General features: G+C 46.3%; 1 protein-coding gene and 1 pseudogene across 1 annotated transcript in view; one reads left to right on the plus strand and one right to left on the minus strand.

Annotated features, from left to right (window-relative positions):
- Ninl (ninein like) overlaps positions 1-26,188 on the plus strand; it is a 72,929-nt gene that overhangs the window by 11,694 nt on the left and 35,047 nt on the right. Inside the window, 7 exon segments of the mRNA XM_051143437.1 lie at positions 15,481-15,674; positions 16,132-16,228; positions 18,865-19,037; positions 20,450-20,516; positions 22,092-22,282; positions 22,940-23,092; positions 25,772-25,936. Of these exon segments, the coding sequence (XP_050999394.1) occupies positions 15,492-15,674; positions 16,132-16,228; positions 18,865-19,037; positions 20,450-20,516; positions 22,092-22,282; positions 22,940-23,092; positions 25,772-25,936 (1,029 nt within the window). The 5' untranslated portion in view covers positions 15,481-15,491.
- Positions 235-3,947, minus strand: LOC127188322 (peptidyl-prolyl cis-trans isomerase FKBP3-like; annotated as a pseudogene).

Below are 26,188 nucleotides of genomic sequence, written 5' to 3' on the forward strand. Positions count from 1 at the left end.
TTATTGAGCTTTTTAGTTTCTGAAGTAAAGGAAGAGCAGTTCTCCTTAATACTTTGCATAGCTATAGTAAAATATCTGAGACTCAAGGGGGATTACACTTCTCAAACACTGAGGTCAAGTGAACAAGCTTTAAAGCCTTGAATTTTCCAGTAGACTCTTCCCTGACAATAGTAACTGACTAATTAGTCATATCAAATTTTTGTTGTTGCTGATGTCTGAGCTGAAGCACTAGTTTCAGACAATATATACCAATTCCAGTTCAAAAAGGAGCTTGGTATTTGGTGGAATTTTGGCATCAGGCTGTCCTTTCTCTCCGTAGGCCCATTCTGGCTCAATCTCCAGTGAAACCCTTTCTCCTTTATCTATAGTCAGGAGCACCTCATCCCACACTCTGAGAACCTTGCCTACTCTGACCTTAAAACCTAAAGCCTTGGCATTTTTATTGAACTTGTTTGAATATTAGTATCAAAAGCAGTTCCATCCTTGTATACTAGCAGTGAACAGCGTCTCCCTTTTTAGGAAAGTTGGTTTTATCTCCCTTTTTTTTTTTTTTTTTTTTTTAATTTTTAGTTTTTCAAGACAGGGTTTCTCTGTGTTATCTTGGCAGTTCTAGGCTCGCTTTGTAGACTAGGCTGGCCTCGAACTCACAGCGATTCACCTGCCTCTGCCTCCCGAGTGCTGGGATTAAAGGCGTGCGCCACCACGCCCGGCTTTATCTCCCTTTTTTAGAACAGATTTTGTGTATTTCAGTGGACCCTCATCAAGAATCTCTTCAGACTTGTATTCTCTGGATTCATCATCATTAAACTTCTCATTTTTCACTTGCTCAGGCATTTTACTTACAGTTTCAGTAGCCTTAAAATGTTGACTTTGAAAAAGATGGTTGTAGGCAGCAACGAAATGATCCTTATGAGCAGTCGTAGCTACTCCATTCTGCGAAAATACTAAAGTCTTAGCTTTTTTATGTTTCCCAATAATTTATGCTCTGTAAGAAACAAATCTGAATTGTGATCCAGCAGAAACTTGATAATGTCCTCCCTGGACAGCCGCCCACTGCGCAACTGCTCCACAGTCCATGCACACTGTGGAACAGCCACCACCTTTGCACACCTCTTCTTTCTTGTAAATAGTTTTTAAGATTATAGTTGTGTCATTTCTCCCTTCTCTTTGCTCCCTCCAAGCCCTCCCATCCCCTTTGCCCCTTGCTATCTTGCAAATCACAGCTTCTTTTGCTTTATTATTATTCCATGTAAAAGTGTGTGTGTGTGTGTGTGTGTGTGTGTGTGTGTGTGTGTGTGTGTGTGTAATTATGTCCAGCTGGCCTTTAACTCACAGAAATCCACTTGTCTCTGCCTTTTTACTGCAAGAATTGAAGGCATGGGCCACCACAGCCTGGCTGTCAGGTGAGGTTTTAGTTTCAGACACTTGGCTTGCAATTTGGAACATCTATCTCGTCCTTTTAAAATGGTTTGTTTATCTACTAAGATTCCTGGTGTGCATGATTACCTGTTCTTCCACACCCCTGTGTGGTCACAGTGGCAGACAGGAGCAGAAACCCACTTGATCAACCTTCTGAATCATCTGAGTGTGTTTTTTCTTGAAAGTAGTTTTCTTGACTGCATTTCCATGACACAGTTCAAATTATTTCTTGGTTTGTGAAATGAACAGCAAACATGTTGTGGATTTTTTTGAATTTCTTGGGGAACACTGATTTTTAATTGCATTAGGAAGCTGGTCTGAGGTTGAAAACTACTAACTGTGCAGCAGCTCACATCTTATTTCAGTTTTCTTCTTAGCTGAGTGTTGGGGAGCTGCTCCATGTGTGCAGGGTTCAGAGGCATCTAAAGACTTAGACAAAATGGATTCATAGGATATGTGAGTCTCTCTTTATGGGCCTCAGCATTCTAGCATTCTCTCTTATACACACACACACACACACACACACACACACACACACACACACACACACCACATATATATGAATAGAAGTTTGACTAGCTCATTCTGTTAGATGCTGTAAGTCCAAAATCAGGTGACATTATCACTTAGACTTCTGGTGATGGCCTCCTGGGGGCGACATCACAGGAGCAGAAGCCAGTGTAGAAGAGATCACATGTCAAGACAGGAAGCTAGAGAGAGTACACGTGCCAGGCTCTCTATCTCTCCTTAAAGTTTTCTCTTTCAAGAACCTTCTGGGGGTCTCGCTAGAGCTACATCAATGTCCTTGCTCTTGGCCCTGCCTTTTAGTAGTTCTGCTACCTCTCAACACTGCTCTACTCTATACAGAGCTTCCAGCATGTGACCTGTGGTGGTGCACATTAAAATATACCCAATTGAGCACATTCCTAAACTTTTGGTTTCTTTTATAGCTACTAAGACTGTTTGATCCACCTGTTCCCCCTTTTCCTCAACCCTACTTTTAAATCTTATTTTTTAAAGATTTCTTTATTTACTATGTGTACAGTGCACATCAGATCACATTATAGATGGTTGTGAGCCACATGTGGTTGCCGAGACTTGAACTCAGGTCCTCTGAAAGAGCAGCTGGTGCTCTTAACCGCTGAGCCATCTCTCCAGCCCCCTACTTTTAAATCTTTAATTTTGTATATATGAGTGTTTTGCCTATGTGTATGTTATACACCACCTGCATGCTATGTTAGCTATAGTACCCCAAGGATTTAGGATGCCATGAGGTACACAGTAGGTGCTTAGTTAATGCCTGTTGAATGGGTGCTTTATACCTTGCTTCTCCAGCCCTTTTTAAAGCTTGAGACAGGATCTGGCCATTCTGTTCCAGCTAGCTTCAAACTCCTGGCTTCCAGTGATTCCCCAGCATCAGCCCTGACACTAGCTGAGACTTCAGATGCGTCCAGACTGCATCGCTTTCCTGCCATCAGGCTGGGCAGCCCTGTGGACTTGGTTTTACTTACATGAAGGAAGCTCCCTGGCTTGATTTTTTTTTTCTCCCCCCTGTGGCTCAGTACAAGTCATCACAGTCATCTGTGTAGAGTCAAGTTGATGAGGTCTCCTGACACAGACACTACTTACATGCAATTGTTAGAAACTAAAAATAATGTAAAACATAAAACCCTGGAGAATATTACGAGGCCTTGGAAACAAAATGACCTTGCAGAAAAGCGAAGCAGAATGTGTGACCTCATTCTGATCCTCCATGTAAGAAAGAGTGAGTGGCGAGAGGCCTTCTGCTGTGAGTATGGAATGGGGTCATAGCCGTCTCTACATTTTACGGTTCTACATTTCAGCTCTGAAGACCACTGTACCAGAACACTCGGCACCTCTGTTCTCCTGTTTAGAAATGGCCCTCAACACGTTTTTAAAGGTTTGTGGGCGGCATAGAGCTGGAGACATATGCACTGTGCCCTCGGCGCTCAGCAGCCAGCCACATCTGCCTTCCAGGCGAGTCCTGCTTGGGTCCTGGTGATGGTCAAGATGAGTGTTATTGATGCTCTTGGTTTTTTGTTTGTTTGTTTAATTTTTTTTTTTTCGAGACAAGGTTTCTCTGTGTAGCTTTTGGCTGTCCTGGACTCGCTTTGTAGACCAGGCTGGCCTCGAACTCACAGTGATCCACCTGCCTCTGCCTCCCGAGTGCTGGGATTAAAGGCGTGCGCTACCACGCCCGGCTGATGCTCTTGTTTTTATCGGTGGAAGGAAGGGCTATGCATCTCTGCCTGCCTGATGAGGGGAGGGCCAGAAACTCAGGTTGCAAGCTGCAAGCCCTTGCATGCCTGGTGCTCACAAAGTCCAGGAGAGGGCACTGGACCCCTTGGAACTGGGTACAGATGCCTGTGATCTGCCATATGAGTACTGAGACCTGAACCCAGGTCCTCTGGAAGAGCAGCCAGTGCTTTTACCTACTGAGCCATGTCCCCTGCTCTGCGCCGCCCACAACCCACCTCCTCGCCCTTACCACATTTCTTGAAACACATTGCCTAATCTGCCTCCAATTCCCAAGTACAGGAATTACAGGTATTAGACACCAAGACAGATTTTCTTCAGTGTTCCAGCTGCTGTGAAAGTGGGAACCTCTCTGCCCCGTGGCTATACTTCCAAAATCCTTCTGCTTTTTGCTCACTTTCTTGCGGTGGCTCTTCTTAACTTACTTTTGTGTTTTGTCTATCATGATGATAGCTAATACTTCTGATACAGTCAGGAGTTTCCTAATGGTGTTACTAGTTATTCCATTCCCTAAAAACAGCTCTAATGCCCCCTGCTTACCTTCATATCCATCAGAATCTAGAAATTAGCCTTCCTAACTATGTAGAACATTATAATAGTTAATAAATAATAATTTAATTTCCACCACCATGGATTTTTATGGATCTAATGATCAGCCAATGGGGGAAATGTGTGAATCGGAATTCATAGAAAGGAGCTGTGTCTGCAAATGCTGATTGACTGATTGAAATTCCAGTGATGTACACAAGCTTCGATGTTGGAAGTCCAGAGCCTAATTATATTTTTATCTCGGGCTTTACTGAAGCCAAGAAATAGTCATTCTTTGCCTCCTTCTGTCAGACCTGGCATCCTGTGACAAACAGATAAAAACATTGTGGGTATTTTTCTTGAGAGGGTAGAGGAGAGAAAATGAGAATATGTTTATGGGAAATAGCTTTTGGTGTTCTCCTTTTCACATCTGTTACTGTCAGGTCAGCATTGTGTTCATCTCTGAACTGCTTGTTGTACTTCCTTTGACTGCAGTGGCTTCTCGTACTTGAGGCCTGCTTGCCAAGAGATGGGTGTAGCAAGCTTAGCTAGAACCTGCTAAACATCGTGAGTTCTGGAACTCATCCGACATTGTCTTTGCACATGTGGAAGCAGTTTTCGAAACATGTCTGTGTGCTCAGGATATAGTGGGGTCGTTTGGAAAGAATGACACCAACCAAGGTGCCTTGGAGTGCCTGTCGCTCCTGTCATTGAGGAAATAGATATCTGCTTAGTCATTCTTCAGAGTGCACATAAGCCATAAGTTTTTTTAGAGGCCTTGTCTTCATGTAGAAGAAAAGAATGCCTTCTTCTTAGCACAGAGTAACCAAGAAAAAGAGGCAAGCTTCTGCAGCCGGTGGTGGAGGATCCATCCGGAACCAGCCTTCTCCTGAGCAGCCACTGGATGTAGTGGTAAAGCCCTGAACTTGGAGCTGCAGTCAGGCTACATGCTGCACACAGGAGGCCTCAGTCGAGATCTCTGTGGGATCAGGCTGCTCATTGTCCCTGTGATTTACCCTTAGCACTAGAGCTTCAATGGTGAGGGGAGCTCAGAAGATGCTATTCTGGGTCCAAGTGAATCAGAATTTTGAATCACAAAGCTGCCTTGGATCAGGGTTGGCTTCTTTGTTTGATCTCTCAGAAATTCCAGGTCCAAAGAGATTAAGTTATTTGACAGAGAAAGGACATGCCAATAGCTCCATTCTATGGGTTGTGGGAAAATATCACCCCTAGCGGGCCAGACTGCATGGTGGTGGCCTTCATCATTTGCTCTGACATGGTAGAAGTGCATGATGGCTGTGAGGATCCTGTGCCCCTGAGTTAGGCATAGTAAGGAAGGCCCTAGATAAGACCTGCTGGAGAACCATGGGGAGATTGTCTGTGTGAGATGCTGGGAGAGCAGAGGACTGTGGGAGGGGAGTAGTCATCATCAGACTGACTTGTATTCTACTCAGATTCCTAGACTGATGCTTTCAGGCCCTTCAGACCTCAGTATCTAGCTCTTTTAGAAATAGGGTCTTGAAGGAGGTGATGATGGGAAAATAAGTTAAAACGGGAAGTCCTTTGTCAGCTCACTGTAAACTTGAGCAATTTGGACATCTAGTAGTTCTCTGAACACACCTTCTGGATGTTCTACAATGTCATGTGGGCTGACAAGGTCTCCCTAGGGGCAGCTCAGACTCTTGGGACAAAGGCTCAGTGAGACCCAATCGTCTTCAGGTGCCAGTTACAGGCTCTACGTTGTGTGCTGTGCTTATGGCTTACAGTATAGTTTAGAGTTCCTACCAGCTGTGAGCTAGGACAACTTACTGGGCTCAGAGACACATTGGCTTGTATTTAAAGGCCTGTTATACCCCCCCAAAGCACTTCCCATCCTATACAGCAATATTTGTACACTTCTGTTTATTGCTCCTAATATTTACAATAGCTAAGAAATGAAATGATGCCTGTCAACTGATAAAAGGATATAAAAATGTGGCACGTTGGCACAATGGGATTTTATTCAACTGTGAAGAGTGAATGGAACTGGAACAGTCATATTGAATGAGGTAACAGGGTCCAGGAAAGTCCCACACTGCACATTCTCTCTTATATGTGCAAGAGAGAATTCTTAAGTTTCTTTGTTTAAACTGGAGCATCTGTTGGGATCTAGACTAGAGACAGAGTCCTTTGCAGTAGGAATGGTGTGCGTTCTAAGAGTTCTTGGTGGGTGGAGGGAAGGAGAGATAAGCCTGTATTTGTTACAATCCCAGGTGTGGGATGGGGAACGGACTTGTGAGAGAACAGGTGATGTTAATCCACTAGAAGACGAACCACCTCATGCGGGATCTTGATTGTGCCAGCTGAAAAAAACCCATGAACAGACTGTGGGAGGAGATATATAAAGGACCCCAAAACTGTGGGTGTCAGCGTCTTTGGAGACCTGGGATTGTTTGGCTGTTCATTGCTTGACTTCGAAATGCTCCTACCGCTCGAGGGAAGGCTTCAGGGCTCCGGGCCTCGGTGGAGGCTTCAGGTTCCGGTGGCTCCAGGTTCCAGTAGAAGAAATCCTGCTGACTACACCAGGAGAGTAGTTCCTGGGAACTGATACTCAGAAGGTTTCGTTTTTGTGTTTTTTAATCTCTTTTTTCCTCTTGTTTAGGTTAGTCGGGTTATAAGTGAGGTACGATCGGCTAGTAAGTTAATAATAAAATGCAATTGTTAAGAAAATTGAGGCCTGGCGTGGTGATGCACACCTTTAATCCCAGCACTTGGGAGGCAGAGGTAGGTGGACTGCTGTGAGTTCGAGGCCAGCCTGGTCTCCAAAAGTGAGCCCAGGATAGCCAAGATTATTACACAGAGGAATCCTGTCTTGAAAAACCTAAAAAAAGGAGAAGATGATGATGATGAAGAAGAAAGAAAGAAGAAAAAAAGAAAATTGAGCCTACAGTGGAGTCTATAGGATCTCTTGTGTATAGTATCATGGCATCTAAGCAAAGGGATATTTGACTTCTTTCCCTGTTTTATATACGTGTTGTTCCTTGTCTCATTACTCTAGCTAAGACTTCAAGCACTGTATTAATGGCAGTGTGAGAATGCAGACTCTCCTGTTGTTCCTTATGTCACTGGGAATGTTTTGATATTTGCTCTCTGTCTAGGGGGATGTTGGCTAAAGGTTCGTCATACATAACCTTTTTTTTATGTATGACAATTTCCTAGCCTCACCATGAAGTTTGTCATCAAAGGATATTGAGTTTTATCACAGGCCTTCTCCATGATTATTGAGATAACCATTTGGTTTCTGCCATTGGGTCCATTGATGTGATGAATCTCCTATATTGATTCATGTCTGTTGAGTCCACCAACATCTCTAGAGTGAGACAAACTTGATCATATGAATGATCTTCTTGGGGGTGAGCTTGAATTGAGTTTGCATGTATTTTATTGTATTCGTTTTCAAGATGGTCAGTCAGAAATTTTAGTTTCTTGTTGTCCTTTTCTATAATTTATCTGGTTTTTTATATCAGGGCAATATTGGGTCTATAAAAGCAGTTTGGCAGCATTTCTTCCTTTTTCTTGTTAAAATAACTTGACTAGTATTGGTGTTACTTCTCCATTGAATGTGTGGTAGGCCTCTACAGCCTGTGTTGTCCGGGACTTTTACATTTTTGACTACTGGGTCATTCTTACTACTGTATGTAGACCTGTTGATATTATTTATTTTAACTTGATTTAACTTTGGTGTCATGTGAGTCTAGAGATGCATGTTTGTTGTATGATGTCCAGTTGGGTAGAATATGTTCTTAAGATACGTCCTGTCGGGCTGAAGAGATGGCTCAGAGGTTAGGAGCACTGTCTGCTTTTCCAGAGATCCTGAGTTCAATTCCCAGCAACCACATGGTGGCTCACAACCATCTGTAATGGGATCTGATGCCCTCTTCTGGCCTACAGGTGTACATGCAGATAAAGTGCTGTATACATAAAATAAATAGATAAATCTTAAAAACAAAAGATATGTGATGTGACTTTCTGAATCTAATACCTATACTGGCCTCTTATTTTTTTGTGTGTGTGTCTCCCCTCTAATTTGGTTAGTTGGCCTAAGAGTGTGTTTTGTTCATTTTTTCAAAGAACCAACTCATTGTTGTATTATCTGTACTGTTGTATGTATACTGTTTCTGCTTTGATTTTGTTTCTTCGCATCTACTACTTCTGTCTTTGACCTTGTTCTCGTTTTGCTAAGGCCTCATAGTGTACCAAGCTCTTTCTGATAGGTCTGATTATTTTGATGTTACCGGGCCTGGAGTTTCCTCCAATGGAATTGCTGTGTCCCAGGTGGACCAGGCAGTTTGAGAGCAGGGGGAAGAGTGCTCCAAACCAACAGCTGTTTGTGAGGGCTCCCCTCCAGCCTCCTCAGGGTGGCAGCCAGCAGGTGTTGGAGCCTGCGCCCCAGCTCAGTTTTGCTAGGTTCACTGTCTGTGTCCCTGTTGGGTCAGACAGGAGAGGAGCAGACTGAGAGAGCTCCAAGCCAAAAGCTGCTCGGGTGCCCCTCAGGCCTCCTTGGTATGGAGCACAATGTAGGCTGTAGCCAGACTTACCTCTGCTAAGCAGACCCTACTGTCTGTACCCAAACGAGCAAGGCCTGAGAGGCGCTGGTCAGATGATGAGGAAGGTGGGCCTCCCCTTTCTGAGGACTAGGGTGGGTGTAGGATAATGAAGGGAGGGTGGTACTGGGGGGAGAAAAGGGAAGTAGCTGCAATAAGGATGTAAAGTGAGCAAATTTAAAAAAAAAAGAAAAAGAAAAAAAAACTACTTTTCATTATATCTCGTAGGATTTGGGATGTTGCCTTTCCTACTGTGTGACAGACAAACGTCCTTACAGTCCTTCCTCTGTGGTCCTGGCTATGGTCCCATTATCCTGGGTGGACATAGCAGCTTCTGCACAAATAAGGTTAGGAGCTTAAGACACCCAGATGTCTAAGAAAAGGAATTGTAGGGATTAGGCCTGAAAATACAAGAGGTGCAGAGCTGTCACCACAGCATCCAGGATGCACAAAAACATGGGCAGTTACTACTGGCCAGCCTGTGCATAACAGTAGCAACAAGGTTGAAAGAAAGGCAAGCAGGTCTGCCATTTATGTCAACATGGGTAAACCAGAAGGGTAATATCCTGAGCAGAGGAAGCCAAAGAGGAGGAAAATGCTGTACAGTGGAGCCTAAAAAGAGATGCTAAAATGATTAAAAAAAAAAAAAAAAAAAAAAAAAGATGTTGCTCTACGGATGGAAAAGAAGCCAGTTTGCAGTGGGAAGAAGTCAGAGACCCACTGGACACGTGACTGTGAGTTACAGAGCTTGTTCTCCCCCACAGAAGTAGCACGATGAGATGACATATCATGAGATACTGGCATTTGGTGGTTGAAGCATACAGTGGAATTTATTTCAAAAAGAATTAATGATTTTTGTATAGCAGATACTGGTGTTTGGTCAAAATCTTGCGTGTGACACTCTTGCTGCCACTTGTGCAGGCTCAGTGTGTCAACGCACCTCTCAGTACACACATCCTAGATCACTGATCTTCACCCAGGCACACAGTGCTTAAAATCAGCAGCCACTCAGCTTCCAAACCCTGGGTCCGTTGACAACGATTCAGTTCTGCAGGTTTTGGTTGATGTCCTCAGAGCTTTTCTGAGCTGTTCTGACATCGGGTTTCCATCCCACAGGCAGCGTGCAACTGTACCACTTGTCAGAACCAGAAAGTTGAGACAGATACTTCTCCGGCCTGTGTTCCTGTTGGGCTTGGGGAAATTCTTATTTTCCCATGTGCTCTCCCAGCTCTCACCAACATCTCTCCTGCCCCACTGAAGGAAATAAAGGAACCGCCCCCCTCCTTAAGGACCCCCATTAAGGCCAAAGTCTGTAAATCTCCTCTGCTGCAGACTACTTTAACACTTCCCTTCTCTGCCAGTAAAACAATTCTGAGAGGAGCCACAATTGGTAACTAACCCCAACCGCCTGCCAGGGCAGAGTGTCCCAAGAGTTAAAGAAATACACTCTTTAGACTAACAACATAGCCAGGTAACCTCGAAAAAGTCCAAACATACTCTCTCCTAGTCAGGCTAACCAACAAATAATTTAGCATATAACAACAAATTAGGGGAAGCCAGGCCAAAGTTCCTAACGCCCCCTGTGACTGCTTCAGCCAAACCTTTCCACAGGTCAACGTGCCCCTCCACCCCTTACCCAATCACAAAACACCAAGGCTTGTAACTCCCTGCTTGCAGCTTTTCTGCCCAAATGCCAACCAATCACATACTGTATAACTCATTTCTTTGTCTAAAACCTATAAAAAGCCCATGTTTCTGCTCTTCAAGGTCTCCAGTTCGAAAGAGTTGGTAGACCCCGTCCGTCGGCTTAATAAATGCCTGTGCGTTTGCATCGACAGTGGACTCCAGCCCTCACTGGGGACTCCGGGAATAGACTAAAGATCTCTCAAGAGGTCTTACATCACCATTTTCCAAATGGCTTATGGTTCCCCACTTTCTGCACTCTGCAGCAGAGTCTCCACAGCAGGGTTGGAAACCAGACTGAGCCCATCACTTCCTCTGTCATGGTTAGCCACTCACTTGGGTGACACGCATGCTGTGCTAGCTTCTCAGGAATTGTCTTCCCTCAGTTGTGATTGGTCTGCCTTTAAGTGTCAGCCCTACAATAGAGGGTGGTGAGCGCAGTGCCTGGGCCTAGACAGGGACTATGGACTTGCCTTTCTTTCTGAGTGATTTTTGGTCTTGCTAGCATGTGTACTTCTTATTTATTGTCTCACACTGTAGGGCTCCACCATATGTAAGCTTTTAAAAATCATATATTAGTCTAGTAATTTCTCCCCCCCTTATCTGTTTTTTAATTCATTATTGTTGTTGTTGTTGTTGTTGTTTGCTGGTAGGGTGTGTTTGTACTGCTTGGGATATCTCTGAGAATTACAATCGTGTAGTGCGTGTGGCTTTGTCATTTTGTCATGACTTCTTTAAGAATGCCCTAGGCTGATCCTTTTGTTGTTGGTACTATTACTTGTTTTTGGGGACAGGGTTTCTCTGTGTAGCCCTGGCTATCCTTGAACTCACTCTGTAGACCGGACTGGCCCCAAACTCAGAGATCCACCTGTCTCTGCCTCCTGGATGCTGGCATGAAAGGACTGCACCACCTCACATAGTTTAGGTTCATCCTTTTATGGTAGTTTTTTCCTTTTTAGAAAGGTCAATGTTTTTGACAGCGTGGTATACCTGCCTTTAATCCCAGCACTCAGGAGACATAGGCAGGCAGACCACTGTGAGCTCAGGGTCAGACTTGGCTATACAGAGAGTTCTAGGCCAGCCACGATTATATAGTGAGACTCTCTTTCAAAAAGCATTTTGTGAGGAGTGGGGGGGTGTTTAATATTTTAATTACATAGCATGCTTGGTTTTATTTGTCTGTTGTCTGTTTGTTTGTTTTCACCTTGACACAAGCAAAAGTTATATCTGGGGAGAGGAAATTCAATTGAGAAGATTCCTCCATTGGATTATACAGTAGGCACATCTGTGGGGGCAGTTTCTTGATTAGTGATTGCTGTGGGAAGGCTCAGCCCACAGGGCCAGAGACACTCTGGATGGTATTAGAGAGCAAGCTGAGCCAGCAGTAGGCAGCACTCCTGGGTGGTCCCTGCCTCCTGGCTTATGCTTGAGTTCCTGCTCTGGCGTCCTTTAATTATGGACTGTGATGTGGACGTGTAAGCCAAATAAACACTCCCCCCCCCCAGGCTTCTTTTGGTCATGGCATTTATCATGGCAATGGAAACCCTAAGTCACTACTCTATGTTTTCTTTATCATCGTTGTGACTGAGGGGGACTTGGATCACTTCTACCTCTTGGTCGTTTTGTGGTTAACGTTATGAATGTAGAAGTCCAAATATGTCTTTAAGACCCACCCCCTCCAGGGGGAGGTAATCCCCCTCAGGAACAGGCATAGGGGAGGGGAATAAGGGGAAAATGGGAGGGAGGGAAGAATGGGAGGACACAAGGGATGGGATAACCATTGAGATGTAACAAGAATAAATTAATAATAAAAAATTTTTTTAAAAAGACCCCCCTCCCCCCACCAACTTACAGGACTGGAGAGATGGATCAGCAGTTAACAGCACTGGCTGCTGTTTCGGAGGTCCTGAGTTCAGTTCCCAGCAACAACAACATGGTATGGTAGCTCACAAACATCTCTTCTGGCATGAAGATGTAAATGCAGATGGAGCATGCAAATACATTAACTAAATAAATCTTTTAAAAAAAAAAAGAAAGAAAGAAAGAAAAGAAAAGAAATTCAAGTGTGAGGTCAGCCTTGGCTACTTGAGACCTTGTCTCAAAATAAAATAAAATAAAAATGATGCCACTTAAAAACAGAGGCACACTTCTTTAGTCTCAGCATTCAGGGTGGCAGAGGCAGCAATATCTCTGTCATTTCAAGGCCAGCCTAGTCTACAAAGTGAGTCCAGGAGAAAGGCTTTACAGAGAAACTGTCTCCAACAACAACAACAACAACAAAAAAAATCAACCAAGAAATCAAACAAAAGACCACATTTACTGTTCTTTGGAGGTGCTGCTAGTTATAGGATAACTCTTTTTTCTTTCTCTGTGACATCTCTCTGTGGTGGCTTGCATAGCAACCACAGCATCTCTGTGGTGGCTTGCATAGCAACCACATCAGTTTTCATTCCCACCATCCATCACTCTTCACCCAGAGCATCAGCAGCTCCTCTGTGGCGTATGTTTCTCACAGGACAGAGAAGTTCCAGTTCATCCACTGCAGTGTTGCAAACATCTGGTGGCACGGAAGGAGATACTCGCTCACATCTTGACACAGCCAACTAACTACTCAGAATGTACAGTGAGAAAGAGCTGGCTTACAGCTTAAATCCTCCTGCTTCAGCCTTCTTTGTAACTTGGACTACTGCATATTTTTATTAGAGTTCCTATTTTTATATGCCCTTTTATTTGTGGAATTTAGGGTAAAAGTTACCAATTTGGTTTTTTTCTCAACACAGTATTTTTTTAAAGAATTATTTATTTATTATTATGTATACACTGCTCTACCTGCATGTACACCTGCACACCAGAAGAGGGCATCAGATCACATTATAGATGGTTGTGAGCCACTGTGTGGGTGCTAGGAATTGAACTCAGGTCCTCTTGAAGAGCAGTCAGTGCTATTAACTGCTGAGCCATTTCTCCAGCTCCCAACACAATATTTTTTATTGATTACTTGTGAACTTCATGTCATAAGTCACAATTCCACTCATTTCCCAGTCCTTACATGTCCACTCCTCACCATTGTCACTTTCTCCCCTCAAAAGAAAAAATTAAAATTGAAAAGAAAAAGGAAATCAACGGCAAAAAACCCATCTTGCAGGCCAACCTGGGCTGCAGCCTGCTCCTCTGTCAACGGCAGCCTTCTCTCACACCTGTCACACTGCCCTATCTCCAGTTCTGCCATGCTCTGTACCACTCTGCTCCACTCTTTCCCACCTCTCCATCCATACTTGTTTTTCATAGGGGCATTGGAAGCTGTGGTGTGTCATGCAGTATACTCTTTTGCCCAAACAAAAATGTTCACTGCAATGAGTTGTTGGTGTGTCTCAGAGGCTCTGGCTTCTGCTACACTGTCCATACTGGGCCCCCCAGACATTTCCTCACAGATATCCTGCTGTGGCCCAGGGTCATGGAGACCCCGTGGCCATGCCTGCACAGGACTGGCCCCTTCATGCATTCCACAGCTCATAGATGTTGGGATGGACTAACCCAAAGCCATAGATCTGGTTTTGGTGATAGCTGAATTGGTCAGTCTGTGCCTTCCCCAGGTTCCTCCTCGGCAGTGTGTATCCAGCTCTGCACAGCCCTTGGACATCCACATGGCTTCAGGTAGCAGACCAGACACTGTGGACATCCTCAGGGCCTTTGGGGGGCACAGACATCACCACAGCCCACTCATGGCCCTCAGTGGGGTGTTCAGATCTTGGGGACCTTGGGTCTTATCATGGTCTCATGTGGCTACACATGCCATTCACACCAACAAGGTCCACCAAGGCTACAAAGCCTGAGGATATCACCGAGTCGTCAGTCAGTGGCACAGAACGCAGGCTTCATAGTGGTCTGGGGCAGCAACAGGGACTGCAGACATAAACATGGCCTCCAATGGCATTGTGGATTGCAGTGGTCCTTCCAGGAGTTCCATTCTAAAAAGGGAACCTTTCCTCATCTTTGACCTCCTTCATGCCCATAACCAGGGGAATCGCATGGCTGGGCAGTATGTTGGGTGCTCAGCCTGGGTCTGCATAAGCTCCAGGCTGCTGCACAGCGCCTGCCGACCCTCCTAGGAAATGAGAGCACATCGACCTCAGAGCTTTCTCTCACCTGTCACTGCCTTCAGGCCTCCAGTCCTGCCTATCTCTATAGGGCACAAACAGCTCTGGGTTTTTTTGTTAGTTTGTTGTTGTTGTTGTTTTACCTTTTCTATTTCTCCATCACTTCTCTGTGAATCTGCAGCCCTCTCTTCATGGGTTGGGGCCTAGCCTGGGTGTCTCTTCTGCCATACTAATTTAATTTTCAGGTAAGTATTTTTATCTATAAAAGAGACCTTGTGTTATAGTGGCAGGATATATTGAAAAATGGTATTTGCTCACCAAAATATTACAAAGATTTTGGTTTGGTTTTAGATTATGGGGATTGTTTTGTTTTTTGTTTTTTGTTTTTTTAGATAGTAAAATTGAGTTGTTTGCGTTCTTTTCTTTTCCTCTCCTCCTCACTTTCCTTCCTTTCTCTCTCCTTCACTCCTTTCTCCCCTCTGTATTTCCATCATTGAAGATAGGATATTGTTATATATTGCCCAGGCTGATCTCAGACTCTGTGCTCAAGCAGTCCTCTGCTTCTGTTCCATATGTAGCTGGCATGTAGAAATTTGCCATAGCACCAGATTTCATCTGTTTTCTCATTATTCCAAAGCTTTTTTTTTTTAACCACAAAATAGAAATTATTTCCCTTGTGACTGCTGGCTGATGGATGGTTGGGAACCCTGTCATATATGTAGCTTCTTATAAGAAGAAGCTGATTCTTCCAGCTGGCCTTCACCCCAAAAGGGCTCCTGATCCCTCTTTTGCACATGCCAGCTCTGTGACCTATTTTTGTCCAACATGTAGGTACAGGAGGAATGGGGCCAGGAAGCCTAACCTGACAGTTTGATTTTCTCCTTCATGACCAGCCTGCTATGGGATGGACAACCAAGAAGAGAACCATTATGTACTACAGCTCAGGGATGTCTACAGCAGCTGTGACACCACAGGGACTGGGTTTCTGGACCAGGAAGAGTTGACCCAGCTATGCACGAAGCTTGGCCTGGAGGAGCAGCTGCCAACCCTCCTTCAGATTCTTCTTGGAAATGACCGCTTGGCCAGGGTGAGTGTGTGCTCCTCTCAATGGAGAGTGCAGAGCTGTGCCAATGACGTGGGCATTTGGGTCACAGCACCCAAAGGCAGACACTCAGGGAAGGGAAGTCACCACCGATGAGCTAGTGTTGTCCTGTGGGTTGTACAAAGAAGTTAGGGGATTGTAAGCAGTCACACCCACCCATCTGTAGGTGGCCTGCTACACCCATACTCTAATTGTGTTGTTTGGTTTGGTTTTGTAAAATGGTTTATTTGGTGGTGGGATGGTGGTTCACATTTTGTAATAGATTCTTCTAGTGAAAATGATTTCTACATCCTATGTGGAAAAGTGAACTATACGTTCGCACTCTGAAAGGCAATAGAGGTCTTTTGAGAAAGAAGACTCCAAGGAGATGTCTTTGTCTATGAAATTCAGTGTGAATCTGTGGAAAGTTAACGGTGTTGTGTCCTTACTCAAATTCCCGCAGGTCAACTTTGAGGAATTTAAGGAAGGTTTTGTGGCTGTGCTGTCATCTGGTTCCTGTGTAGGGCCCTCTGATGAGGAAGGTAGTTCTTCAGAGTCTGGTAAGGGGATTTCCTCTAAGCACTTCAGTTTCTTTCCTGTTTACCTGTGGCCTTTTAGAGAGTAGCTGAGCTGTTCCAAATTCTAGCCTCTCTTTCTGTCACTATTAAGCCATCAAGTGTGGACTTAAACAAAACATCTTAAGTTTCCTCTTCTGTGAATGTCATCAGATTGAAACCTGCTTTACTCGTGGAGCCACTGACCACTGAACAGAGAGGCAGAGCCTTAGGGCTCTGAAGTGTACTAAGCATGCCGACTGGCCCTCTGCCCTGGCCACTGACATCTGCTGTCATAGCCAGTGGTGTTGCAGTGTGCTAGCAGGGCTAACAGGAATCTCATTGTGGACATGCTTTGGGGCAGGAACACAATAATAAGAACAACTGACACATGGCAGGAAGCCACCAGGCCCAAGGACCTGATCACGGTGCCCAGGAACAATGGGCCTGGTGTACGAGAGCTGCAGACAGGTCTGTTTGAGTACACGAGGGCTGTGCGAGGTAAACACTGATGATTTCAGGGCTCTGTGGAAACAAGTGCTTCCTCTGGCATGCAACCTTAGAGCAGGTTGAAAGATCCCAGTCAGGAGCAGAGGTGTGGAAATGAGTAAGAGCGAAAGGCCCAGGGACCAGCACTCATACCAAGTGTCTTCTGGGTGCAAGGCCTTGAGCTTTGTATTTGATGTGGAGTCTGTTTACCCCTTAGGAATTCTGCAGTCCTGTTGTACTCACAGTTGACCTGAGGAGAGATTTATCCCTGATGCATAGTTAGTTCCTGGTGGCGGCTAGAATTTGAGTCCCTGTTGTCCACAGTCCCTAAGCCTTACACACTGTCAGAACACTGTGCTTGCTCTGAATGACGTGGCCAGTCCCTTTCCCACCTCCTGTCTGATAGCAGAGGCTCTGGGCACAGGACATAGAGCTTAGGGGTCTGTGTCAGCCGCACACACTTGCACAAGTATTTGTCTCATCCCTTTCCATGTGAAGGGTTTTGATGGCAATTGGGACATCAGCCCCTCTGATGGACCAGAGGTGAGCGATACCCTACTACCTGCCACATGACACTTCACAGCTTAAAAGTCACCATCTATGGAACATGGAACATCGGTTTTCTCAAAGAAGAGTGACTTCAGTGACTATGTTTTTTCCTCACTGATACCAATTCTTTTTCTTTTGAATTAGAATTTAAAGTTTTTCTTAGCTAAGTGACCCCTTGCTTTTCTGAAACACTGCCCCTCAAGCCATTGGATAGAGACTAACCCCTGCCCATCTGCCATTAGTGACTGTATGGAAGAGATGTGAACAACAGAGCACTCACAACAGGCCAAAGAAATGATTTACCCAGGGCTGAGGGGAGCCAGTGAGATCATTAGGGCTTCTCACAGGAGCATGGATGAATCGCCCTAGCCCCTCCAGCCTTCTTCCCTCTAGCTGTTGTGCAGAGATGGATATCTTGTTTCTTTCTGAGCTTGCTCAGTCTGATTAGTTTCATTAGCTTCCCCAGTCTTATCAAACTCCCTCCTGACCAAAGGAGGGAATGTTTCAATTGGCAGGAAACAGCTATACAGCAGTCTGGGAACATCTATCTACTACCGGGACTGACCTTGTGCTGTGGGCCTGTGGTGACAGAGCCGGGTCAACCCTATCTTCCTTCTCCAGGGTTGAGTCCATACCTTGATTTTCAGTGCCAAATTATGCATGTTTCTTGCCTTGTCGTTAAAACTTAACCTCAAGGCAGGACCCTGAAGATAAACTCAAGTGGGTCACTGCATCTCTTCATCTTTTTCCTTAATGTGGCCACATTGATTGCATCTGCTTTTCACTGTTAACTTGACTCTTTTTTCCCCAAAGATTTTATTTATTTTGTGTGTGTGTGTGTGTTTGTGTGTGTGTGTGTGTGTGTGTGTGTGTATGTGTGTGTGTGTGTGTGTGTGTCTCCACATGTACACCTACTTACCAGAAGGGGGCATCAAATCACATTATAGATGGTTGTGAGCCACCGTGTGTTCACTGGGAATTAAACTCAGGACCTCTGCAAAGCAGACAGTCTCTTGACAACTGAGCCATCTCTTCAGCCCAACTTGGCTCTTGTAATTGGCTTATTGTGAAGGTGGCTGAGCCTGGCTTATTGGGGCACAGGCTATGACTCTGAGACCAGTACACTAAGGAAGGAATTATGGGAAATAGTCCTCATTTCTCTAGCTACATGTTCTTGGGACTGTTGGTGTCTCACTCCATAAACAGAGTAAAATATGCAAGAAAAAAATGTAAAGAACACCTGGTGAGCCAGGCATGGTGGCGCACGCCTATAATCCTAGCACTCAGGAAGCAGAGGCAGGCAGATTGATGTGAGTTCAAGGACAGCCTGGTCTACAAAAGGAGTCCAGGATAGCCCAGGCTACACAGAGAGACCCTGTCTCGAAAAGCCAAAAAAGAAATAAGAACACCTGGGATTTAGTAGGAGTCCTCCTTGTCCAAACTGGCTTCCCAGTTTTGCTTCAGACTAACGGGGCTCCACAGTGTGTCTGTGAGCCATACTGGGCGTTAATTGCACAGCTTCTAGTGGTGGGTCTTGCTGTCATGCAGAGCCCACAGTTTCCTCGATGGCCATCCCCTCTCCTTGTCTCCTTTTCTCTTTCCAGCTACTTCCTGTGCTGTCCCTCCAAAGTACACGAGCGGCTCTAAGTGGTATGGCCGCCGGAGCCAACCCGAGCTTTGTGACTCTGCCACCACAACCAAATATGGACCAGAGCAGCAGGCTAAGGGCAGTGTGAAATCTCCACAGAGACGTTCTGCATCTCTGGAAAGTGTGGAGGTGAGTCAGCCTAACCTGCCCATCTAGATTGCCAGACTAGGGAAGTAATTGTCAATCTGTCACTGTCCGTGCACATGGTCCTGGAGGACGTAGGCAGGGAACCAAGTTCCTGGGCAACTTGAGTTGTCAGCAGCCTGGGTGCACATGCAGCTGCGCTTCATTTGGAACTCTGTTCTCTGCTTGGGACAGTCCTGGTCCCAGGCCCTCTCCTTCAGATTTGGAGTCAGGGCGACTTTTTGGAGACCTTTACTTCTCTTTCCCAGCTCACCAGCCACACCTTCCTTTCACTGTGGAAAGTACAAGTTAGGGTTTCACAACAGAAGAACATTACGTGCCAAGGGATGGAAAAAGAAGCCTCTGTTTGGGAATGGGGTCACTGAGTCCACAGTACTGTCTGCCTCAGGATATACCAAGGCCCATACATGTATAGTCTGGCAAGGTGTGGGAGCTGCCCCTTAGCTTTTTGCTGCTAACAATGGGGCCTCACCTGCTTTATGTAAAGAAATCGGATCACTGCAGGCGAGGTGGCTCAGTGGAGAAAGGCACCTCTACAAAGCCTGGTGGGTTGATAGTAGGCACTTCTGAGCTCGTGGCTCCGCACCGGCATCATGGTCCTTCACCTCTGACTCAAAGTACAAACTCAGAGAACGCCGTGTTGTCAGCTAAGTTAAGTGCATTAGAAAAATGGGGCTGAGTGTTTATTACCCACTTGCATTCTGACCCCTGAGAGTTAGGGCAGCTTTGAAGGGACAAGAGTCTCTGTCACCCAAGCATTTGCTCGGGAATCAACAGGGGTCACACAGCACTTGCTCAGAAGCCAGCTTTAGCTCTGTCTGCTGGTGTGGGGAGGCTTTTATTTAAGTCACACATTCCTTGATGGCCCTGTCTCCTCTGCTAAGGTGTCAGTGCTTACTATGGACTCTGCTGTCCCCAGAGCTCCTAAAGGGACTGAGGCCCACCCTTCTATTGGTTGAACTAAAAGAGATGGTAAAGGACTGTGCACAGGGCCATGACATCACTTGCTGACGGTGTTCCATGAGTGCAGTGATGGGCAGTTCCCGTCCATGGTGGTGTGTAAAGCTGGCCACATTCTGCTGTGGGATGCAAGAGCTTCCTGTGTTTTCAGTGTGGCCTGCTGGTAGTTTATGCTAAGGAGACTGAGTATGCAGAACAGGGTATGTGCATACCTCATGTCTGAATCCTTTGCCTTGGAGAGGGTGTGAGTCTTCACACCATACAAAGTTTTGCATACTGGCACCGCAGCCTGTTGAGCTTTAGCCTGAGATGCCAGCCCAGAGTGCATCTTCAGTGACTCCCTCCCACCCAGCATCCTCCATGTTTATTCCTGGTGCCTCATCCACTATGATATCGTTGGGATACTCACATCCTTTTCATCATTTTTTTTTTCACAGAGCCTCAAGTCAGATGAGGATGCTGAGAGTGCTAAAGAACCTCAGAATGAATTGTTTGAAGCACAAGGTAATTCATGGCCTCATATTTCATGCTGTGTCTGATGAGAGCTCTGAGAGGCAGATTTTTGGGTAAGGCAATATTTTAGGAGATACATGTTGTGTCTATGACCCTTGTAGGCTCCCTCTCCGGAGATAGTCAGAATGTTGGCATCACAGCCCTAAGGCAGTCACTTGGTCTTCAGTTTCCCCCAAGACCACTTCCTGAGATAGAGACTTCTGGCCAAGGTTGCAGGGTGGCCCTGCTCCAGTTCATGGCCTACGGGTTCCACTGTGAACTCAGATGACAGGTATTGCCCAGGTGTCTCAGGCCAAAGTTCTCTGCTTGGCCTGCTTGCAGTCTCTCGTGCTGTGAAGAGGTTGTCTCAGGCCCTTCCGGTTTGAGTTGTCCCCTAGCAGAGAGTAGCACGTGGTCCTGATCTAGAAGAGCCTCACCCAGCAACCAAAGACCCACAGTTGGAGCAAATCAGGACATCAGCATCAGAGCCAAGGGGCTCTTCCACCAAAAGTGCTGTGGTCTGTGTGAGATACTGAGCGCCAAACAGCCCCTGCATGCACAGGCGTGAGCTCGATATGAAATCTGTTGGTGCCTTTCTGGGATAGCAGTTGCGTTACATGTTCCTGGGCTGACGATTGGGTGTGGATTCCTTTGTAGGCCCTCTTGGCATGACTGGGCTTCCTCATAGTATAATGGTTCAGGTCTGCTCACATAAGGCCTGGCCAGCTGGGCTGGTGATCCCTGGTGTCATAGAAGCCTACCCTACAGTCACACAGCATGACTCCTTTCATGTTCTCTTGGTGAAAGTTTTCTCAAGGCTTCCGAGGCTACAGAGAGGCCACAGACCCCTGGGTACTAACGGAACAAAGAGTATCAGAATTTGGAATTATGTTTTTAAACTGCCTTGTGGGGAAAGCCAAAAAGTCATTTGAGAGGAAAGGAGAACATGAATGTGGCATGTGCTTCAGTAAGCAAGTAGGAAGCAAACTGTGAGGCCCTTTAAAGCCAGGCCCGTGAGGCTAAGGGCAGCAGGAGGAAGCTGTTGTAAATCTTTGCGGAGCCCAGTGATGAAAGGAGCTCATGCACTAGGCTGCAGTGACCAGAGAGGAGCCTCTGGGGCTGGTTGATCAGATTCAACGCTCTTCTGGATGCAGAGTTCCTGGCCCCAAGCCCCTGGAAGGAACTGGGAGGTGCCCAGTGGATGCATTTGTGGAGCCTGGTATGTTCTGTTGGAAAAGACACTAACCCACCTGAGAAGACTCAGAGCTTCTAGCCCTGACTACCCATGGGCCGAGACTGGGCCTCATTGTCCTGCAGTGCAAGTCCTCAGCATTAGGCAGAGTACCCTGAGAGCTACGTCTTGGATCAGGCTGCACTGGCTACAGGTCCTGTGACATGCTTTCCACTAGCCATCCCATGGTGTCCTTTGGGAATACTCAGGCTTGGTGCTCCATGGCGGATGGTGGCTTTTCTGTTCCTGGCTGAGTTATAAAAGCACCTAACGCCCATAAGGCTAAGCGTTCCATGGTGGTCTCTTTACTATGGGTGTGTTTATCGGTGTTTAACTGTGCTCCTTCCTTGCTTTAGGCCAGCTGCAATCCTGGGGTTGTGAGGTCCTCGGGACACCCCGGAAATCCTGTAGCCCTCCCTTCAACACTCCTGAGAACCAGGTCCAGGGCATCTGGCATGAGCTGGGGGTTGGCAGCAGCGGTCACCTGAATGAGCAGGAGCTGGCTGTGGTCTGCCAAAGCATCGGGCTCCATGGGCTTGAGAAACAGGTGAAGGCCTGGGGCCACCGCAGTGACTTCATATTTGTTGTGGGCACGTTTAGTGCTGGGTCTGGAAAACCAGTTCACCTTCAGAGAGCAGTTTTCTTCTGTTCTTTGCTATCTCAAATCTTTTGATGGCTCCCAGTGCTGTACAAAGCTTTGAGATACTTTGAGGGTCCATTTTCACCCATACAGCCATCCTCACAAACTTATGGCTGCCCTCAGCTGTTTCTAAAACCTTCACTTCAAGCTCTGGATCACATGCCATTCTTCTGCCCAATGTGGCACCTTTGTGCCTCGCTACACCCCAGGCATATAGCTCCATTCTTTTGGGAAGACTTGGACAGGAATCTGGCTGTGGAGATAGCATAGGTCCCACCTGTTATATTCCTGTGTGTCCTTGCTTCACCATGATCTGTAAGGCTCAGGCTGGGTTTCCAGCAAGTTCCTGTCCTTAGTGGACACTTGAGTTATAAAGTTTGAATGTTCAAATGGTGCCCCTCCTACCTGGTAAGGCCTTGTAGTATCCAAAGCAGCTGAGCAGTATTGTAAAGCAGCTACACAATTTAGTGGTTGGATAAGGCAAGTGCCCTTGTTGGGTGCTTGAAGCCAGAGGGACAAAACAAGATGACTCTCCAGGTCTGAAAAGTGGTGGCTTTTGTATAGGAACTTGAAGAACTCTTCAGCAAACTGGACCAAGATGGAGATGGCAGAGTGAGTCTTGCAGAGTTTCAGCTTGGCCTGTTCGGTCATGAGCCTTCTTCAATTCCAGAATCTTCCAGTCCGGTCAAACCAAACAGGACTTGGTCTCATTATCAGGTAAAATTGGTGAATTAAGTATCAAAGATCAGCAGTACTTGCTTGTTCCTTGCCAGATGAGGGTGCCAGCTGGTGGTTCTGCCAGTGTCACAGCACTGAGCCCAGAATCTAGGTAAACGTCACACACACACCTGTGCATGTGCAGCACTCTGTGAACCTCACACTCATCTGGTGGTGCTCATTGCGGACTGTGAGTTACCTTCTCTGAGATCTGTATTCATCTGTAAAATGGAAGCAGTCTGAGTACCTATGTCCAGAATTTGCAGAGAATAACACAATGTGGGGAACATGGCAGTTTCTCTCAGGGGTGTCCTAGAGGGATGATTTTCAGTGGGACAGCTGTTTCCCTCTTTCGTTATGCATAAGGATGGGCTGTAGAGTAGTGTAGCTTGTCTGATATTTGTCTTCCATGCGGATTGTTTTTCCTTACCAGAAGGAATTTTATTTTGTAAAATTTTCTTCAGAGGCCATTTTGCTCAAAGGCACCAGGACATAGCACAGGCTAGCTGTGGGGACAGGCCAGTGTATTTGAGAATCTATGTTTTTTACTAAGTCAGTGGGAATAGGCAGAGAAACTCAGGACAAGCACTTGGGGATGATATTAGTCCTACAAGTCAGAAATACCAGGAGCCAGGTGGTAGATCAGTGGTGGAATTCTTGCCCAGCATGTGTAAGCTCTGGGCTATTCTTAGCACCACATATAAACACATGAAATCAAGACTGAAAGCCATGAGACCTCTCCTCCCAGGTCATATTCAGTGTTCATTCATCTGAGTGCTCCTGTGAGTGAGGCCACTGGCAACTGCTATCAAATGAGATTGTCAGCATCTCTGAACCTCCTTCTAGAAGGCCCAGCAACTGCCTGGACACCCCAAGATAGATTAAAGGAGAATTGTCAGTCCCATGTGCTCCTCAGAAGTTGCCTCTTCACCCAGCCGCCTCACCTGTGGCAGAGGTCATGGTCCAGAGTGTGCTAGAAGTTGTAGTTCCTCTCTCTTTGCCTTGCTTACTTTCTTTTCCCGCAACCATTGAACTGCTCCCATGCTTCTGGCCCTATAGATGTTGGGCCAACATCCTACCTTGTTCACTCTGTTTACATACATGTATACAGCACAGGCATACAGCTGCGTGCATACATGTACCCACTGTACTGTGCTCACTGTGCACACATCATCTATACATGTACAGTTTACTGAGTACACACACATCCATGACACATGCATTCCTACTGTACGCACAGCACATCCATTTTATGTGTGTATCTGCTGTGAACACACACTATAAATGTTCACCAGTTGTACACATGTATGTTCAGTATACATTCATTACCAGTTATGTACACACATTTTCTGTATGTGAACACCCTCTCTAGACATGCACTCAGGCTCTGTATGTGGCTGTGCCAGCTCCAGGAAGGCAAACTCCAGAGGGATTTACTTCAACCCTGTCCTGCTAGAGCCCGAGGAGGGACTGGCAATTCCCCAGCGCATTTGGGTATCAGAGTGACAGGTTGCTGTCAGTAGACATGGTAGAGATGTTATCTCCATCTGTAAATGGGGAAAGATGTCTGCTTTGTTGTAAACAAAAAGGATTGTAAGACAGCCATACAGGTCAGGAAACTCTCCTCCTGGGCGTGCTGGAGGGGTAGGGCCAGCTGAAAGAGCAAGTGTATGGGGGGCAAGAGGAGGACTGGACCTGCAGGAATTGTGAGCAAAGAACCACCAGCGAGCCCTACCTGAGGTGCTGCACGCTGATGAAGTGTTTGCAGGCCAGTCTGGGAGAGTTGTCAGCATGAAGTCCAAGATAAGGACAAGCCAGGATGGGGAGAGGATAGGCTCTTAGGTGTTGGAGAAAGCATTTCCACACTCTGGTGTTGAAAAGAGAATGGAGACCTAGGAGCTGGAGGTGGTAAGGAGAGCACACAGCAGCCCATCTGTAGCCTGCAGACGTAGTGGGGTCCTGGGCGCAGTATGTGCTCAAGACCCCTGAACTCAGACTCTGGTATACAGGAAGTGCTACCTCCCCCAGTCCCATGGTTCCTCACAGCTGGGACTTGTTGGGAAGGACCCGGGTGGAACAGGAAGGTGGGAAATCGTTCTTGCCTTTGGGTTCAGATAGTAGAAGAGCCTCACAGGCAGCTTTTCCTCTTGGAGACTTTTACTGTCCCACAAACCTCTCGGATACTGCTTAGAAACTAGGCTGTGGGGCTGTGTCCTGGGAAATACGGGGTCCTACTTTGGCTATTCTGCCCCTTCCTTCTGAGCCCATCTGTCATTTCCTCTCAAAACCTGGGTTTTCCTGGTGCATGTACTTTCTGAAGTAGGAGGAAATGGCCACAGAAATCCCTTTGTGGGCCTTTGCGTGGTGACTTGTTGGCTGGAGGTGACTCAGGCCTCACAGGTATGAGGTGACTATAAAAAGTAAGAGCAGGTACCCAGGGATCCTTGCAAGACCACGGGCTGGGACCCACTTCTCCCCTTGCAGAACCATGTGATCACAGGTAAATCCCAGGGAAGGGGTTACGGATCATTGCGGGTATGCGTGTTCTCTTGTTTTAGGCTTGGATGAGAAGGCAAAATAGCGAACACAGGCTGGAAGGTGAGACACATGTTAATGTACACAGACACCACAGCCTCAAGACACCTGAGTGCTCAGGGCCTCTTCCTTCCTGATGTGCAGGAGGAGAATGGCTGCCACACCACCACGACGTCATCTCTCGTGTCAGTGTGCTCAGGCCTGCGCCTGTTCTCCAGTGTTGACGATGGCAGTGGCTTTGCCTTTCCCGAGCAAGTCATCTCCGCATGGGCCCAGGAGGGCATTCAGAACGGCAGGGAGATCTTGCAGGTTTGCAACTTACTGCTTGTGGCTGCCCCATTTGGTGGTGTCTGTGACAATGTGGTACTGAACAGAGGACATGGTGGGGGAGGGAGACCACATGTCCACAGAAGATAAACAACACAGCAGAGCATGTGCTGTGTGCTGGGGAAACCCCAAAGGAAACATTTTCCCATAAGTCCCTGCAGTTAAAATGTAGGGGTATTTAATTTGAAACTTAAAAATATAGAAAAAAACAGTCAGGAAATGTCCATTCCAAGG

This window comes from Acomys russatus, chromosome 4 (genome assembly GCF_903995435.1).
Source record: "Acomys russatus chromosome 4, mAcoRus1.1, whole genome shotgun sequence".
NCBI lineage: Eukaryota > Metazoa > Chordata > Mammalia > Rodentia > Muridae > Acomys > Acomys russatus.